This window comes from Zea mays, chromosome 2 (genome assembly GCF_902167145.1).
Source record: "Zea mays cultivar B73 chromosome 2, Zm-B73-REFERENCE-NAM-5.0, whole genome shotgun sequence".
NCBI classification, from domain to species: domain Eukaryota; kingdom Viridiplantae; phylum Streptophyta; class Magnoliopsida; order Poales; family Poaceae; genus Zea; species Zea mays.
Window position 1 is genome coordinate 51,635,670 of NC_050097.1, and position 18,309 is coordinate 51,653,978.

Sequence of the window (18,309 nt, forward strand, 5' to 3'; positions counted from 1 at the left end):
ATCGATGAATTGGTACGTGCCTGGGAGGAAGGGGTATGGACGTTTGACCGAGCTACGAAGACAAACTTCAGAATGCATGTTTGGTACCAGTACTCCATGCATGACTTACCGGCCTATGGGCTATTCTGTGCCTGGTGTGTTCACGGTAAGTTCCCATGCCCAGTTTGCAAGGAAGCTCAGGTTCATTTGGTTGAAAAAGGGTGGCAAATATTCGTCCTTCGATAAACATCGACAATTTCTTCCTGCTGACCATCCATTCCGCCTAGACATCAAGAACTTTACGAAAGGTGTCGTAGTGACAGACCGTCCACCTGCAACGATGACTGGTGCCGAAATTCGTCAACAGATAGATGGGCTCGTGGCCAATACAGAAGGTGGTTTTGTGGGATATGGTGAGCAGCATATGTGGACACATAAGTCTGGCTTGACTCGGCTCCCCTATTATGACGACCTACTCCTTCCACACAACATTGACGTGATGCACACTGAAAAAAATGTTGCCGAGGCACTGTGGGCAACAATTATGGACATTCCTGATAAGTCAAAGGATAATGTGAAGGCAAGAGTGGATCTGGCAGCGTTATGTGATAGACCAAAACTAGAGATGAAGCCGCCAAGTGGCGGAAAGACATGGAGAAGGCCTAAGGCCGATTTCGTCCTAAGCAGGGCCCAGAGGAAGGAAGTACTTCAGTGGATCAAGATGTTGATGTTCACTGATGGGTATGCAGCTAACCTGAGTAGGGGGTGAACTTATCTACTATGCGAGTCTTAGGGATGAAGAGTCATGACTTCCACATATGGATTGAACGGATTCTTCCTGCGATGGTTCGAGGCTATGTCCCTGAGCATGTCTGGCTAACGCTTTCAGAGTTGAGCTATTTCTTCCGTCAGCTTTGTGCAAAAGAGTTATCTCGGACCGTGGTTGCAGACTTGGAAAGATTGGCCCCCTGTGTTACTGTGTAAGCTTGAGAAGATATTTCCACCCGGCTTCTTCAATCCAATGCAGCATTTGATTCTTCATCTCCCCTATGAGGCACGAATGGGGGGCCCCGTGCAGGGACGTTGGTGCTATCCAATCGAGAGATGTCTAAAGACTATTCGAAAGAAATGTAGAAATAAATGCAAAATCGAGGCTTCCATTGCAGAGGCATACATTCTAGAGGAGGTCTCAAACTTCACAACAACTTATTATGGTGACAAACTGCCGAGCGTGCATAATCCACCCCCTCGTTACAATGATGGCGACAATGAATCGAACCTTAGCATATTTCGAGGCCAACTCGGAAGCGCAAGTGGCTCGACCACGAAGACCCTGACACATGAAGAGTGGCGACATATCATGCTATACGTATTGACCAACCTTGAAGAGGTGACGCCATACATGGAACAATTTCTTCATGAATTCTGGCGTCGATCAAGGGACCCCACTCCACAGGAATATGACGCTCTTGTTAGAAAGGGTGCGAGAAATGGGTTGCCCGATTTCATTTCCTGGTTCAAACGTAAGGTACGTGCTTAGTTTGTAAAAGAGATACGTCTTTGAACTCAATTTAGCGTCTTTTAACTTGCGAATACTTGCAGGGCCAAAGAGATCCGTCTATGAGTGCCGAGTTGAGACAAGTAGCCAACGGCTTTGCTTATAGGGTCAAGAAATATTCTGGGTATGACGTCAATGGATACCGTTTTCGCACAACACACTACGACCAAAGTCGGCCCAATCGGAAAACAACGTGTTCTGGAGTCTTTACGCCGGGCCTTGACAATGTCGATTATTTTGGACGAATTGAAGAAATATATGAGCTCAATTTTTATGGTTCCAAACCTCTTACTCCAGTGATATTCAAATGTCATTGGTTTGACCCTCAAGTGATGAGACGGACACATTCTAATCTTGGGATAGTCGAAATTCGACAAGATTCCACCTTAGCAGGAGACGATGTCTATATCGTGGCCCAACAGGCCACACAAGTGTATTATCTCCCATATGCGTGTCAAACGAAAGAACATCTTAAGGGTTGGGATGTTGTGTATAAGGTATCGCCGCATGGGAGGTTACCTGTTCCTAACGATGAAGATTACAACTTAGACCCGGACACATATGATGGAGAGTTCTTCCAAGAAGATGGGCTAGAAGGGCGATTTGAGATAGACTTAACTGAAGCTATCGGAATGGACGTAGATATTGAAATGGTTGTTGATGAGGAGGATGATGAGGTGCAAAATGATAATGACTTAGTAATCCTTGAAGGCAATGATGAGGTTGCGTCTTCCGATGGTGTTGAGATTGAAATGCTTGATAGTGATGATGAGAGTTATGATCCGGCTAACCCCGACACATATGAAGATTATTTTTAATCGATGTAATGCTATATGACTTTTTATTTCGCACCTGTTTTTAAATACATCTTTTTATATGTGCTTATTTGTTTACTCTTAATTGCAGGTTGTTGAACAAATATGGTGGGCGGTTTCCTGAGAAGGAGGAGGGGGAGGAGGAGTAGGACGGCGGACGATGCAGAGCAGGCAGCGCAGCAGCACGAGGCAGAGCAGGCAGCGCAGCAGCAGGCGGCGCCTCAGGACGACGACGACCAGCAGCAGGACGACGACGACCAGCAGCAGGACGCCTCAGGTTCAGGCGGCTCTAGTTCGAGGAGCATCTACCTGCGAGGCCCCGCGAGTCTCCCGCCGCGTCCCATACTTCGGGACAGACGGCCGTTGATTCAGCCGGAAGGGGAGAGGTATGTAACTTTATGTTCTTCATTCTTGTTCATATTATGTGTTCAAAATCATAATATAAACTAATACTTTTTATTTATCACTTGGACAGGTCTTGGACGGTTTTGGATTATGCTGGGGGTCATCGTCGCCCCCCCAACAACATCCTCGGCCTGCTGTGCAGGGAACACTTCCATGGACTTGTGGAGTACGCCGGAGTGACGGGCCCAGCCTTCACCTTCGACCACTACGCCGTCGCCCCCGATGCAGTAGACCGGGACGGCAGGGAATTCAATAACAAGGCGGAGCGGGTGAAGCAAGAGCTGTGGGTAAGTCTTAGTATAATATAAAATATGTCGCATTCGTTGCAAATTCTTGAAATAATGTATGGATACATCGTTTTTGTATGCAGGATTTCTTCAGATGCGATGCTGGATACGAGGCTAGGGCGGATGTGGTGGCCACCACGTGCTGTAAGAAGCTCGTCGTGGACATGCACTATGAGGCCCGCATCCAGGCCATCATCACCTACCACGGCTCCGTCCTTGGGGAGAAGGTGACCAAACCTCAAGCCCGAACCATGTCGTTGACCAGGGAGCAGTACCTGCAGGTAAAGTCATGCATGTTTGGTACCAGTACTCCATGCATGAATGTTATTTTATCTTCTGATATGCACTTTATGTGTTTACTTTGCAGGTGATTCCACATTGGTGCGCCGCACATCCTCTGTGCTGGGAGCAGATGGTGGATAGGTGGTGTTCGGCTGAGTGGGACGAGGTGCACACAGCTAGCCGGGAACGGCGTTTGCAGATGCAAGGCCCCTCGCACCACCAAGGCAGCCGGAGCCTGGGCCAATATGCCGAAGCATGGGTACGCCACCTTTTTTTATTTAGATATATAGCACTAAGTTAGATATTATTTCTAACTATCTCGTTGGTTTTCGTTGCAGTCGGCGTCACATGGTGGCAGGCCTTGTTCCACCTTCTCGGCCTATGCTATGGCCCATAAGGGTAAGGCGACGTCCGACGTCACCTACAACCCGGATGACGGGCCCGAGGCCTACACCAACCCCGCCGTCTACAGCCGCCTCCATGACTACACCGCCATGGCGCAGGAGGTCCATGGCCCAGACTATGATCCGAGCACCGAGCCTATCGACCCCGAGGTGCTCATGAGGGTCGGAGGAGGCAAGAGACATGGGCGGTACTGGATTGCCGACGGGGCAATCGACTCGTCCTCCACTCCCACTCTGTCTCAGGTGAGAGCAAGGAGCACGAGCTCGAGCCCAGCCATTCGACCTCGGCACGACAGCTCACAGCATCGCATACAGCAACTCGAGGTTAGTGCTTCTATAACTCGTCCTTCCTTTAGTTATATACCTAGTCTTTGAGTTACTATAACGTTGGCTTGTAATATTACAGACCCAACTAGAAGAGATGGAGGCGAGGATAATGGCGGAGCGGGCGGCGGCTGATCAGAGGATGGCGGAGATGTTCCAGTACATGCAGAGCCTTGGCGCCGCACAGGGCATCGCTCCGCCACCTCCATTGTTCCCCCCAGTTGACCCTACTCTCTTCCACACTCCTGTGAGTATCAATATTGTAGTTAGATGTTTGTAATGCATCTGGTATAACACATGCTATCTCTTCTCTGTGCAGGGCCAATCTGGGGCGGCATCCAACAACCCTCCGGAAGGGTTCAGCCCAACGCAACCCCGGCCAAACCGCCCACCTCCATGAGTCATTGTTTTAGACTTCAGAACTTATGTATAATACTTATGTTTCTGTTTGATACTTATGTGAGAGCTTGCGACGTTTGAGACTTATGTTTGTGTTTAATACTTGTGTTGAACACTTATGTTTGTGATGGATATTTATGTTTGTGGTCACGGTTTTATGTTTGTGTTGGCTATTTATGTCTGTGATGATATCTGTGATGTATATATGTGATATTTATGTGATATCTTCTGTTTGTGTGGATGGAAAACAAAAAACAAATAAAAAAGGTACATACTGGTCTCCGGCTTAGGTTCTTTGCCGAGTGTTATGTCGCTAGCACTCGGCAAAGAGGTCGTCTTTGCCGAGTGCCAATTGGGGCACTCGGCAAAGAGCCTGACATGGGGACCCTCCCTGGCGGGCTCTTTGCCGAGTGCTGCCAGGAGGACACTCGGCAAAGATATCTTCGTTGCCGAGTGTCACCGTTGACACTCGACAAAGCCGCCGTCTCCGTCAACCGGCGCCGTAACGGTCGCTTTTCTTTGCCGAGTGCTCCCTGACACTCGGCAAAGATCTTTGCCGAGTGCCCGAGAAAAAGTACTCGGCAAAGAAGTCTTTGCCGATGCATTGTTTGCCGAGCCTTCTTTGCCGAGTGTTACACTCGGCAAAGCCTTTGCCGAGTGTTACACTCGGCAAAGCCTTTGCCGAGTGTTTTTAAGGCTTCGCCGAGTGCTTCCGGCACTCGGCGAAGCCTTAGATTCCGGTAGTGTCGGTTCGCCAAAATTCTTATCTACCTCCACGTTGTTGAGGAACCAAACAATTGACTATACCGACAACTATCTTATCCATCCCAATATTACTACAATAAAAAAGGTAGATTTAATCTACTAGACATATCTTCTATATGCAAACAATCAAAATCAAAACTAGACATAAACATCTATAGTACAAATATATAGAAACACATATCAAATAATATCATATCTACCACGTTCAATGAGGATAACATATGAGCAAAAGATAGTAGATTCTTACTACTAGACGCACAGTGCACTCGAAGAAGAGCGTATTAATATATGAACTGTTTCGATCCATGGTGCTAAAATTTAGCACTACACTTTTTAGCTAAACTTTAGCACTTAGAGATCCAAACAAGCTATAATTATAACGGTAGAGGTGGCGGTGGCGACGGCTAGTTGTGGATGATGTTACCAGACGAAGGCCATTGGTATATATAAATCCTTGTTATTGAAATTGAACTTAAAAACTCTTTTGAGGCATGTTCGTTTGTATAGGAATCCACCAAAAATCGTTGTAACTAATCAAAATTTATATAAATTGGACGAGTACCCATTAGAGAGGAGGGGGGAGGGGAGCGAACAGGCCTGCGTTTCCATGGATGACAATTACGATATTCTCCGGAAAATACGGTGAACAAAAACTCGTAGTCATCAGAGGGGGCTGGAGCAACAGCATGATCGTGGTCGCAAGTTCCAAGACGTGGCCAGCGAGAGGTCGAGGGGTAGCCTGCCGCAAGGTCAGTTGCATCTTGCATGCATGGGAGAAAAGGATGGAGAGGGGGCAAAAGCCATGTTCTATCAATCTGTCCGTCAGAGTGTTGGAAGCAGGGAGTAGGAAGCGCAAGCGAGCAGGTGGCAAGATGATGGCCGCGGCAGCTTTTTGATCGCAACAAGCAAACAAAACCGAAAGCTAGTGGGGGTGTGGAGAGCAGAGACCCGGGCTTGGGCTTGGGCGCTCGCTCTCAGCTGGTAAAGCGAGGACGGACAAGACAGGTGCCGAAGATGGGACGAGGCTACAGTGGTAGGCTGGCTTGTGAGCGGAGAAGAACTGGCACTGGCAGCCTCTCTGCCCCGTCTCCATCCGTCTGTTGCTCGGCATGGTCCGCGTGCTGTCATGCGGCCTGCAGCGCCGCGCCGTGCCGTCTGTCTCTCGGCCGGCCGCCCCGCGCGGAGTGAGTGACAGCACTGGACGCTGGCTCGCTCGGCTCGGCTCCATTATCGCCGTGATTCTCTTTGCTGTCTGTCTGTCTGGCTGATCCGCAGTAGTTTGTTTTTTTTTGTCTAGCTGTGACACAGTGCGTGCGTAGGGAGTACTGGGCACCAACACCATGGTCCGGATGACTCATCAAATCAAAAGCTCACAAGAACACGCGAAACGCTCAGGCTATCCGCACTCATTCTACTCTAAAGTTCTACTCTAAAAGGAATATTCTATCCTAGTCATCAACATTTTAAAATACAGTAGTCAAACTACCGCATCCAAAACTACTCTATATCTCAACTCTATACAAACTATCACATTTTTTTATCAATATATATCAAAAATACCCACCATGGGCCCCACCACCCACTCTCTGGCCTCCACCTCCACTCGTACGCTACAGTGGATAGCGTTTCTGCTGCGTCCGACGCTATTGCTAGCGTTTCTGCTGCCGTGCACAGTAGATAGCGTATGAATCGAGTCCGCCGCTGCGCTTGTGTTGAACTCTATTGCTGCGTCGAGTAGCGTTTGCAGTAGGCCAGTAGCCCAGTGCGGCCAGCCTCAAGCTGAATTGTGTCCTCCCAACCATGCAAGCTCAGCACTGTAGCGATGCTATCTCTAGGCAAGCAGTGGAGCAGCGTGTCATTATGCGGCCGATCGACCTACGCCTCCCTCCGTGTCCGTGTGAGCGGGAGAGGAGGTAGGAATAGGACGACGCATGGGGGGCGAGCCATTGATTGCCCGGCCCCCGCTGGCGTGGCGTGTTCCCCCACGCCCACCACCACCGTCCACCACTCTGCCCATCTCTCTCTCTCCCGTAGCCAGCCAGGGGTTCAGTTCGGGGATCATGTCATCAATCATCGCCCGTGAACGGCAAATATCCGTGCGAGATAATAGAGCATCGCGTTTGCTTTGCTCACCACCTGCCTGCCTGGCTGCTTGCCGACTCCACTCAAATGGACGCGACCTACCTGACTGACGCAGCGAGCACGCGCAAGCACAAAACTGAAGGCGACGAGAAATCATACATGCATGCGTGCATACGCAGGACGGCAGGAGGAGAGCGTGCCCCGAGCAGGAGCAGTAGTAGTACCCTGTAGAGCCGGGGGCAGTGGGCCCGGCGACGGAGAGATCTCTCAGCTGTCACGGACGCAAGGCATATCCGATCCCCTCTCGCTAGCCTTTACTGCGCTGCGCCCCAGCGGCCTTCTCACTGTGCACGCGTGCTTGACGTCGGTGGGAGTAAGCCAGGCGATCAATGCAGGTGTAAGCGTCGTGTGATCACCATGAATGAATCAACGGAGACTGCAATTTATTCATCGGCCCTGCCGCTTAGCGGAGACAAGAGATAAGATAAGCCTGCCTCTTCACGGCGCATGCCCGTGGCCCGTGTGGGTGTGGGAGGCAAGCGTAAGTTTCGTCAGAGATCCAACTGCCGCGCGTAATTGCAGGGCAGCTGAGCGGGTCAGTGATCACGAGTCCGTCGCCGTCCGTCCGTGCACGAAGCACGGTCCGCCCCCACGCCACGCACGGCGCAGAGGATCCTGGGGACAAGACGAGCCACGCCAAGCCAAGCCACGGCTATGGACGGACGCCTGGCTGTTCGCCCATACCTCACCGCCCCCCCTCCGTCCGTCCGGGCAAGCCTACGCGTCTGACGCCGCCGCAGAGGCACCACCGCCGCCGCACCCAACGTGGCGGGCCCGGCCCCCGCGGGGAAACCCGGCACGGCCGTTACTGTTACCGCGCCACCCAGTGGCCGGTCGACACGTCCGTCCCCCCCTTGGCTTTCGTCCCGTGTCCCGGAGTCGGAAGACCCCGAACCGACCTCCCTGTCCGGCTGTCCCTGCCTCACGTGGCGAGCGCAGGGCCGGGACTCAGCGGCTGCCGCACGCCACGTGGCGCCGCACCGCCGCTTATTAATCATCCTAGCAGCGCGTTTGATAGGGGGCTTTGTGTGTTAAGGTTAATCGCTGTGCTCGTGCCGGGCACGCGGGGGGCTGGCTGAGACAGCGACCGAGCCCCGCGCGGATAAAATCCATCCCCCTGCCGCCCTCCTGCCTGCGGACTGCCGACTGCGAGTGATAGCCAGGTGGAGGAGGCGCAGGCAGGGGAGGAAGACAAACACACAGACACAGGCTCCACCCCGCACGTCGGGCGTGAGGGAAGGGACCAGCCCCACCACCGGACCACTTGGTTGGGTCGGGAGACGACGCAGGACATGATGGATCACCTGAGCCTGGTGCCCTACGATGGGGCCGGCGGCGGCGGCGACGCCGCGGGCGGCAAGTACAAGGAGTGCATGCGCAACCACGCGGCGGCCATGGGCGGGCAGGCGTTCGACGGCTGCGGCGAGTACATGGCGTCCTCGCCGGACACGCTCAAGTGCGCGGCGTGCGGGTGCCACCGCAGCTTCCACCGCCGCGCGCTGGCGGCGGCGAGCCCGTGCGCGCCGCCCGTCTTCTTCCGCCCGCCGCCGCCGCCCGCGCTGCCCGCGCCGCCGCAGCAGCACTTCCACCACCATCACCACCACCAGGCCGCGCTGCAGGGCTTCCTCCCGTCGGTGCCGGTGCCGGTGCCAGCGCCGCCGCCGCACCTCGCGCTGCCGTACCACGCCGTGCCCAATGCCGCCGCCGCGCCCCCGTGGCTCGCCGCGCGCGCCGGCTCCGAGACGCCGCCGCGCCTGGACGACTTCGGCGTCGGCCTCGCGCCCGGCAGCGGCGCGGGCAGCGGCAGCGGCAGCTTCGGGCGCAAGCGGTTCCGGACCAAGTTCACCCCGGAGCAGAAGGAGCGGATGCGCGAGTTCGCGGAGAAGCAGGGCTGGCGCATCCAGCGCAACGACGACGGCGCCCTCGACCGCTTCTGCGACGAGATCGGCGTCAAGCGGCAGGTGCTCAAGGTGTGGATGCACAACCACAAGAACCAGCTCGCCTCCAACTCCGTCGCCGCGGCCGCAGCCGCGGGCATCGGCCTCAGCCCCGCCGCTGGCGCCGGCACCGCCACCGGCACCGGAACCGGCGTCGGCATCACCGGCGACGGAGACGACGACGACGATGACGACACCGACGACTCCCCGCCACGCGCCGCTGTCTCCTCCCCTTCCCCGTCTCCCATCAGCGTCTAGCAGCCCAGCCGACGACCGAAGGCACTTTCCCACTCTTGCGTCTTGCCTCGCGCGCCTAATCGGCTCCTTTTAATCACTCTTAGGTTCATGTAACAGTTAATTAGCTCTAGGTAACCGTCAGCCGTTCACTAGCTACGTACTACTACTACTTCTGCAAGTACAACCCCCTCGTTCCCATGTTAACCCTCCTTGCCTCCTCTGACGCGGCCGTGTGCCCGTGTCACGGGTGGCATATCTGTCACTTTCTTCTCCTGCTGTCTACTCTTTATTAATTTCATTCGTAGTCTTAAATTATTATTAGGCTCTGCTGTGGCCGCACTGTCTCCTCCTAATCTCGTACTGTCACCTGGGACTAATGATGATCTGATCCGTGCGGGAGCTTCGGAGTCAGTGCCTGGAAAAAAAATCTCCTTTGGAAGCACGCCTGGTTTTGCTATGATCTGCTTGTGTCAGTTCTTGATACGACAACTAATTTCACCGCTCTGGTCCAGGCCTCGCCTGGTCGCAACGGCCGGCCACGTTTGGACGTTTGGTTGTGGCTTTGGCTGCGACAAGGCGTGCGTGGGCGTGGGCGTGGGCTTTGGGATCGGTGGGTTGGAGTCCCAACGCTGGTGGCCTGCTATCTTTGTTACCATTTGCGCCCTGCGCCGCGGCCGCGCGGACTGCGCCCACGCGCGTATCGGCCGTGCCTGCCGGTGGACGCGGTGGTGGGTGGAGCCGGGGTTTCGTTTCGACGACCTGCCATTGCAGTTGCCGGGGGCTGCTCGCCTGCTCCCACGCGCCCAAACATGAGACACACCCGGCCGCACCTGCAGTTCGGTGTTCCACCGGAGCCTGTGCCGCCGCCGGTGGGGCCGAGGTGGGTGTGGGGCGCGGCGCAGGAGACCCGTCGCGTCCCCGCGCGAGCCGTGTCCTCGGCGTCTTCCCTCCCTGTCGCCCCGTCCGGTTCGGCGCATGTTTCGTTTCAGGATGCGCAGGTGCGCGCGTAGGGATCATGATGAATGGCTGCTAGGCCGGCCGACGCCGTCGGGGCTTTCGGTGCGGGGCAGGATCCGACACGGATCTCTCATTGCGTCGTGTCGCTTCCTCCCTGCAGTCCTGTCCTGGCATGCCACAGCTTCGACGCGACGACGCCCATCGAAGGTTTGCTTGGTTGGAGACCAGTCGTTCTTCGCAAGGACCGGTAGTTGTGTTGCTCTACTGAACCTATCATGGCTACGTAAGCTAGCTTCAGAGCTGTTGAGCTGAGGTCATACTGTATGTAAGGCGTTGCCAAGGTCCCAAGGTTAGGAACAGAACATGTGCTCTCCCAGTCCCATAGGGCATACTAAGAGCATCTACAACATTATGTCTCAAAATAGTGTCCTAAAAATTAATATATTATATCATTTAAGTTGTTTAGGGCACTAAAAATAAATTGACCTCGAAAAGTTAAATATAAATCAGTATTTTAGAAAGTAAATCACATTGTTAGGAAAGAAAGTGTTGAAAATGATATTGAAACAAAGATAGGGCACTAAGACTAAGATGAGACGTAGTATATTTGTGTCACTTCATGGTGTGCTCTATATTTTTTGACAAAAAAATATAAAATATGGCACAATCGAAGCTATTTTTATGTGAATAAAACACTGCTTTATAACACTTTTGGAGAGATGCTTTAAGGCTATATCGAGCGTGGTCTCCTATCCCACCTTCTATTTTAAACTAACAAAACTTCTATTTTAAACTAACAAAAGGACTCCAAACACCTAATTAGACACCCAAACTCAAAATAGGTACTCGATAAGCACGGTAGCTATACATATATCTCTCCAACGGCCAACGGGTGACCCTAGGTGATACCCATTTTAAATGCAAGGAGAGAGAAAACCTAAATATGTGTTCTCTCTCTTCAGAACCCATTCTGCGTGTTATGAATGTGAGAAGAGAGAGAAAGCGAGGCTAGGTTGATGGGATAGAAAGAAAGAAAAGATATTTGATTGATATTAGTGCCCTAGTGTTGTTGTTGTTGGAGATAATGGTAGCCAAATAGAATATGTACTTTTTTGGATGAGTAGGCAAAGAATAAAATTGGTCTCAAAAATAGATGATATTATTGGAGTTAGCCTAATAGAGGAAGTTGAAATATGATCCTTGGATCGATTTGTTTTCCATACTCAACTTTGTAGTTTCTCTGTTCTATAGGTTGCACGAAAGAGCAAACAAGTTATTGTATTTATCTTACGAGGCTATCTTCAGCAGGTAGTGTAAAATAGGGAACATAGAACTATAAATGATACTATTTGTAGAATATAGTTTTAAATAGGGAATGTGATATATGATGAGCTGATTGGAAATAGCCTAAGTCGCACGTGAAGACAAACATGTTATTGTATTCATCTTATAAGTTGCACGAGAAGACAAACGAGTTATTGTATTTCCTTCGTTTTATAAACTCTTATTATCCATGATTTTTTTCCATAAAGGTTTTTAAGTAAAATTATATAGCTTTTGATGCATATTTGTATTATTTGCTAACAGTGTACTAAAGCATCACACGTGATTTTAAAAAAAAAATATTTTCCCAATCGCTAATCATATGTTTAGGAGCAATTAAAGTATTGATCAAGGACTTGAAGATACTTTGAAGATTGATAAAGGCCTACAAAGCCATAAACGTCTATGTCGGAGAGGAAATCTTCGGTCGGGTGGCGAAATGCACCCGCCCTAAATTCTAAGATGAGGAGGGGCCTAAACGTTTTACCTGTTACGAGATTGGGGGATCAACATACAAAAACACAAAGATTTAGAGTGGTTCGGGCCGCGAGAGCGTAATACCCTACTCCACTGTGTTGTATTGCTGAGAGAGCTTGAGAGCTGAGAATCTAAGTTGGCATGTGTGAATCTGCCTTGTAACGTCGTGTGCCCTCCCTTTTATAGACCAAGAAGGGCACGTACAAGGGCACTGGGCCCCAACAGGTGGGCCCAGGGGCAAAATGGAGGGAAATAACTAACGCCTGCAACGTCCGGGCGATCTCCGAGTGTAGTAATGTCCGTAGCGCTTACAGTATTGACTTCTCGCGGCTGCTTCCTCGGTAACGCGCGAGCCATGCGGTAGTATGGATACGCCACCTGCCAATAGATTGGACAAGCTCACCGCCTGTAGGATGGCCCAGTCGCTGTCCGCTAGAGGAATAGAGAGGGCTCATTAAATGCCGAGGTGGCACGTCGCCTGCCAGCAAAGTGGACAAGACGCATTAAATGCCGAGGCGGCACATCGCCTGTCAGCGGGATGGACAGACGGTGCGCCCTATCCATATTTAATGCTGAGGTAGCGTAGCTTGCGGCGTAGCCCGCGGTGCGGCCCGTGGCGCAGAGGCCATACGTCAGGCTCCGCCCGTTGGCTTACGTCATGGGCCTTGGGCCACGTGGCGGCATCGGGTCTCCGCCAGGGCGGGGAGCAGAAGCGTACAGGATGGGATCCGGACACGTGCTAGCACCGGACCCTAGCCTGGTCCTTGACCAGGGCTTAAGCTTTTCTTGCCTTGGAATTCCGGGACCCTGCCGTGGGCGGTCCGGACCCCACGTAGGGGGGTTCGAACTCCATCCCCGGACCTGGCCTACACACGTGGTGGTCCCGAACCTCCCTGGGGGTCCCGGCTGCATACCCAGAGGTTCGGCGCTCTCCCATGAGGGTTCGGACTTACTGTTGGCATCCTGGAGCATTCCTTCTTTTCTGGACACGTGGCGGCTTCGGACCCGCCCATGTGGTGCGGTCGGGTGCTGCTGTGGGCCCTGAGTAGCGGTCCGTGACTGGGCCGAGTCGTGGCCTGGCCCCGGTCGCGGCGTTATTGCTGTGCGGCTAAAAGATAGCCACGCAGCCACTACGTCTTTATAAAGTAGTAGAGGGTACCCCTGTTCGAGGGTACCGACAGTGGCCCTCGGGCCCACCTCAGGGGAGGATGCGAGCCTGCAGGTGGGGCCAAAACTTGTACTTTACGTCAACATGGCACGACTGGTGACTGGGGCGCCACCTTAGAGCGTGCCGCATTAACATGGCGCATCTAGCGACGCACGCGTTGTCAGTCTGCCACCGGTCACGTCGACTGCCACATCTATCCCCGCGGCTAACTGACACGTGACCCCCATGCCTAATGGTTTCGCCAGGCTATGCGCGAGGCGCCTCGATCCCGCTGCCTTTAAAAATTCACCTTTTTGTCTTCTTGCAGCAGTACTGAGGGAGCGCGGTATTGTTGCGAACGGCGGCTCGACTTCTCTGCACCCAGGAATCAACGCCCAAGGAGGATGACTCATAGGCCCGGGCCCTTGCGTCAGAGACTGGGCCGTTGGTTTCGACGGAGATGAAGAGGCGTACTACCGCGGGTGGCAGCACGCTCCTCGCACGGCGGTTTGCCTTCTTTCGTACTCGCGAACCAGCACGCCAAGTGTATGACATGTGGACCTGGGCCCCCATGTCAGAGGCTGGGCCGTTGTCTTCGACGGAGATGAAGAGGCGCACTACCGCGGGCGATGGTACGCTCCTCGCGCGACGGTTTGCCTTCTTTGTACTTGGAGACCAACATACCGGCCGTATGACTTGTGGGACCGGGCCCCCGTGTCATAGGCTGGGTTGCCCTGGTGCGCATCGGAGGAGATTTCCTGTGGCGTTTTGGGGCATGAGCGAGAGAGTCTGCTTTAAAAAGGGGTTCTCCCTTCGAGGAGCAGCTATGCTTTCGCTTCTCTCCCACTCGTTGTGCCCCTTTGCCTTCAAAGTCTCTGCTTTGCGCCGCCGTAGTTGCCTTAGCCTTGTTAGTTCATCCCGAGCGCTTTCAGACTGAGTGGGCGCTTGACATGGTGCATCGCCTGCCTGGATGGAGTGCGCCAGCATGTGGTGGAAGGATCCGCGTCGGTGCCTTCCCCCTCGGCGATCTCGCCGCCGGGGAGCTCGTGCTTTTTGTTTCCTGCGTGATGGCGCTGCCGATCTCGTCTTCTTCTTGTTGTTGCTGGAGGAGCGCGACCTCGCAGGGGGTGGAGCTCTTCCTCCAGTGCTCAGTTTCAAGGATGTTCATCAGCCTTGCGGTGGTGGAAAGCGAGCTGGGCTGTGGCTCCGTCCACCGCATGAGCTGGTGGCCCGCCTCCTTGAACTGGTCGAGCCCCGGCTACACCACAATGGCCAAACCGCAAGCGCCGTCTGCCGCCGTGCTTCCAACTCTTTGGCTTTAATGGCCTCATCGTCACCCCCGTAGGAAGACGGGGGCGAGGGCCTCTTCGCTATGGCACACGCATTGAGGTGGCCACCGCCGCTGGCAAGCCGCCCGGAAGGATTCCATGAAGACGTGGCCGCGTGCTTCCAGTGCGACCCTGCCGGTGCCTAGTAGTTTACACCTGTAGAAATGGAGCTAGGACTTCGCTTGACAGCGGATAAAATAACTTTTGCTTTTGTAAGGTACTTTTGAGTACTAATTATCAAGCAGTATTAGCACTTATCTGTATACTATTTGTCCCTATTGTGTGCGGTGTTGCCGACTCCTCCCTGGTACTTGGCCCCCCTGGGATGCAGACTCGATGTGTCGAGGCTAGATATACCAGCTGTCAGGTACCATAATTAGGGGTACCCCCAACGCTCCTAATCATGGCTGGTAAACACCCTCAGACCAACTGACGGGTACGGTTCAAGCCAAGACTTTGTCTACCCGAAGGACGCGATCTCACCCGAGCCTAGCCTCGGGTTGGAACGGTGGTCCCAGACGAGTTCACGCCTCGCCCGAGGCCCTCCTCAGGCAGCCGGCGCCCCCTCGGCTCTCCCGAGGCCCGGCTCGGGCAGGCTTCGTCGTGAAGCAACCTTGGCCATACCGCCTCAACAACTGACCGCTTCGCAGGCGCATTAAATGCAGGGGATGCCTGACGCCGTATCCTGACACACGCGCCTCAGTCGGCCAGGCCGAAGTGACCGCAGTCACTTCGCCCCTCTTCTTTACTATCCGATATGACAAGAAAACAGCGCCGCTCGCTCCGCTCCGACTGCCGTGTCAGCCACCCCGGCAACGACTGACAAAAAGTCACGATCAACCACCGAGTTCAAGCCTCGAGCGCAACAGGAAGCTCCGCCTCGCCCGACCTCATGCTCCAGCCTCGGGAGGAGATCTCCGCCTCGCCTGACCCCTGGACTCCACCTCAACCCCGGTCTCGGGAGGAATCGCGTCCTCGCCCGACCCTGGCCTCGGCCTCAAAAGAAGTCTCCGCCTCGACCGACCCTGGGCTCGGACTGACCGCGCTAATAGGGGATGCATCATTTCCCTATTCCTAGCCTGCTCAGGCTACAAGGAACAAGATCGGCGTCCCATCTGGCTTACCCTGGCGACGGGTAATGATGGTGCCCCGCGTGCGCCATGACGCCGGTGGCTCTCGGCCCCTTACGACAGCAAGGAGACGTCAGTAGGGTCCTCGCCGCACTACCAGCTGTGCTCCTACAGGACTCAGGCGCTCCTCCAGTGGCCACGCCATCACATGTACAATGCCCAAGCTCTCCCCCAACGACCACGTTGGCATGTACACAGGGCTTAGGCACTCCACTGCTGGACACGTTAGCGCATAGCTACGCCCCCCGTTGTACACCTGGACTCTCTCCTTGCCTCTATAAAAGGGAAGTCCAGGGCCACCCTGAGGGAGGATTGCGAGGGAAGCGGCGGACGAGCTCTGTGTCCCCCCCCCTCTCTCTCCCTCACGCGACACGCTTGTAACCCCTACTGCGAGCGGCACCCCTAGTGCAAGATAATACAAGGCTTGTCCCACATCTTGTGTTCCATCCCACGCCAACCCATCTGGGCAGGGACACGCAGCGACAATTCACTCATCGGTCCAGGGACCCCCCAGGGTCGAAACGCCGACAGTTGGCGCACCAAGTAGGGGCCTGCTGCGTGTTAACGGACACCTTCCCGTTGAGATCCAGATGGGGAGTCTTCAGCAACCTCTCCAGCCCGGGACGGTGCTCCGCTTCGGGAGTCTCGAGTTCATGTCCCTCGACGACAGCTACGACATGGTACTCCTCCCCCCGCGGCGTGACGACAACGACGGTCTTCGACTCGCCCGGCAGCGGCGAGCTCTACGACAGCATCTCCCCGCGGCAGAAGACGAGCACTCTGGTCGTCCCCGCCACCCTCCTCGTCGGAGGAGGCGGAGACGGGGCAACCATGGCCTCGCAGGAGGCGACACCTTGTCGGCTGTCGCACCAGAGCGAGTCGACGACGCTGGCACTCCCCCGCGGTACATGTCGGACATTGCCCTCGCACCTGAGGCAACGGCGGGTGTCACTTCCCCGCGATGTGTCATCCCCAAGCGGACTGATGACGCCAGCACCCTCGCAAAGGACCTGCTGGGTGTTACCCTCGTACCTGAGATGACGGTGTGCTCCGCCCCCGACATGACTTCACCACCGTCCAACGACCAAGAGGTACCGTCCGTTTTCCATCCCATACCTTTTTGGTTCAGCTTCGATCTACCTAGCGACCCCGCTATGGTGAGCGCCTTCGTAAAGGTGTATCCAAACCTTCTGGGGTACCACATGTGGTCGACCTGGGACCGACTGACAGCCGTCTCAACCTTCGGACCGGCGGGTTCTGAGGAAGAGGACGACCCCGACTCCGGTTGGGATTTCTCTGCCCTCAATGACCCCGGTGCCATGCGGGGCTTCATGTCCGCATGTGACCACTGCCTCTCCGGTTGTTCTGAAGATGGCCATGACCTTGACGACGAGGGTTACGACCCCAGTCGTGAATGTTTCCACGTCGATCTGGGAGATGACAACTAAGGCAACCACCTTGGTATGCTAGAGGTTGACGATCCCCCTGGGCCCTCGTCTCGCGTTGACATCCCGCAGGAGCTAGCTGTCGTCCCAGTCCCTGCGGGGGGTCAGGACATACAGCTCGAGCAAATCCGTGAGATGCAGGCCCGGGTCGACGGGGAAGCAGACCGGCTTGTACAGCTTCGACAGAACATCGAACGGGAGTGGGCAGGCCGATCACTCGCCGGAGAAGCCTGTCATCAAGCTCAAGACATCCGGCGCCACATCGTCGACAATGCCAGGGCAGCGCTGCCTCCGGTCGTCAGCGGGTCCGGCCCGGATCTAGCTGCAGCGGTGATGCTGCTTCGGGCCATGCCATAGCCATCCACCACCGAGGGACAGCGTATCTAGGGCGAACTCAAGAATCTCCTAGAAGGCGCCGCGGTCCGACGAGCCGAGAGCTCCGCCTCCCGCAGGCGAGCTGACCCCTCGGAGCATCACGCGGTGTCCTCCCGGCGCATTCGGGAAGCCTCGGTCCATCCCGAGTGTACACGGGACGAGGCGCCCGCCGCCCGGGAACGCCTCGGCAACGAGCACCACCATCTCGACCATCGAGCCCGCCTCAACGAGAAGGTGCGCCGAGGCTACCATCCTAGGCGCGGGGGACGCTGCAACAACGAGGAGGATCACAGTCCTTCGCCCGAACCACTCGGTCCGCGAGTCTTCAGCCGGGCCATACGACGAGCGTCGTTCCCTGCCCGTTTCCGAGCCCCGACTACTATCACCAAGTACTCAGGGGAGACGAGGCCGGAGCTGTGGCTCGCGGACTACCGACTGGCATGCCAGTTCGGAGGGGCGGATGATGACAACCTCATCATATGTAATCTACCCCTTTTCCTCTCCGACGCCGCCCGAGCCTGGCTGGAGCACCTGCCTCCTGCGCAGATCTCCGATTGGGACGATTTGGTCAAGGCTTTCGCGGGAAACTTCCA

General features: G+C 54.9%; 1 protein-coding gene across 1 annotated transcript; it reads left to right on the forward strand.

The window, feature by feature from the left end:
• Positions 1-8,494: 8,494 nt before the first annotated feature.
• LOC100285642 (ZF-HD homeobox protein) lies at positions 8,495-9,849 on the forward strand. Its single transcript, NM_001158533.2, has one exon. It carries the CDS (start codon positions 8,653-8,655, stop codon positions 9,553-9,555), a length of 903 nt encoding a protein of 300 aa, NP_001152005.2. The 5' UTR covers positions 8,495-8,652; the 3' UTR covers positions 9,556-9,849.
• Positions 9,850-18,309: the final 8,460 nt, after the last annotated feature.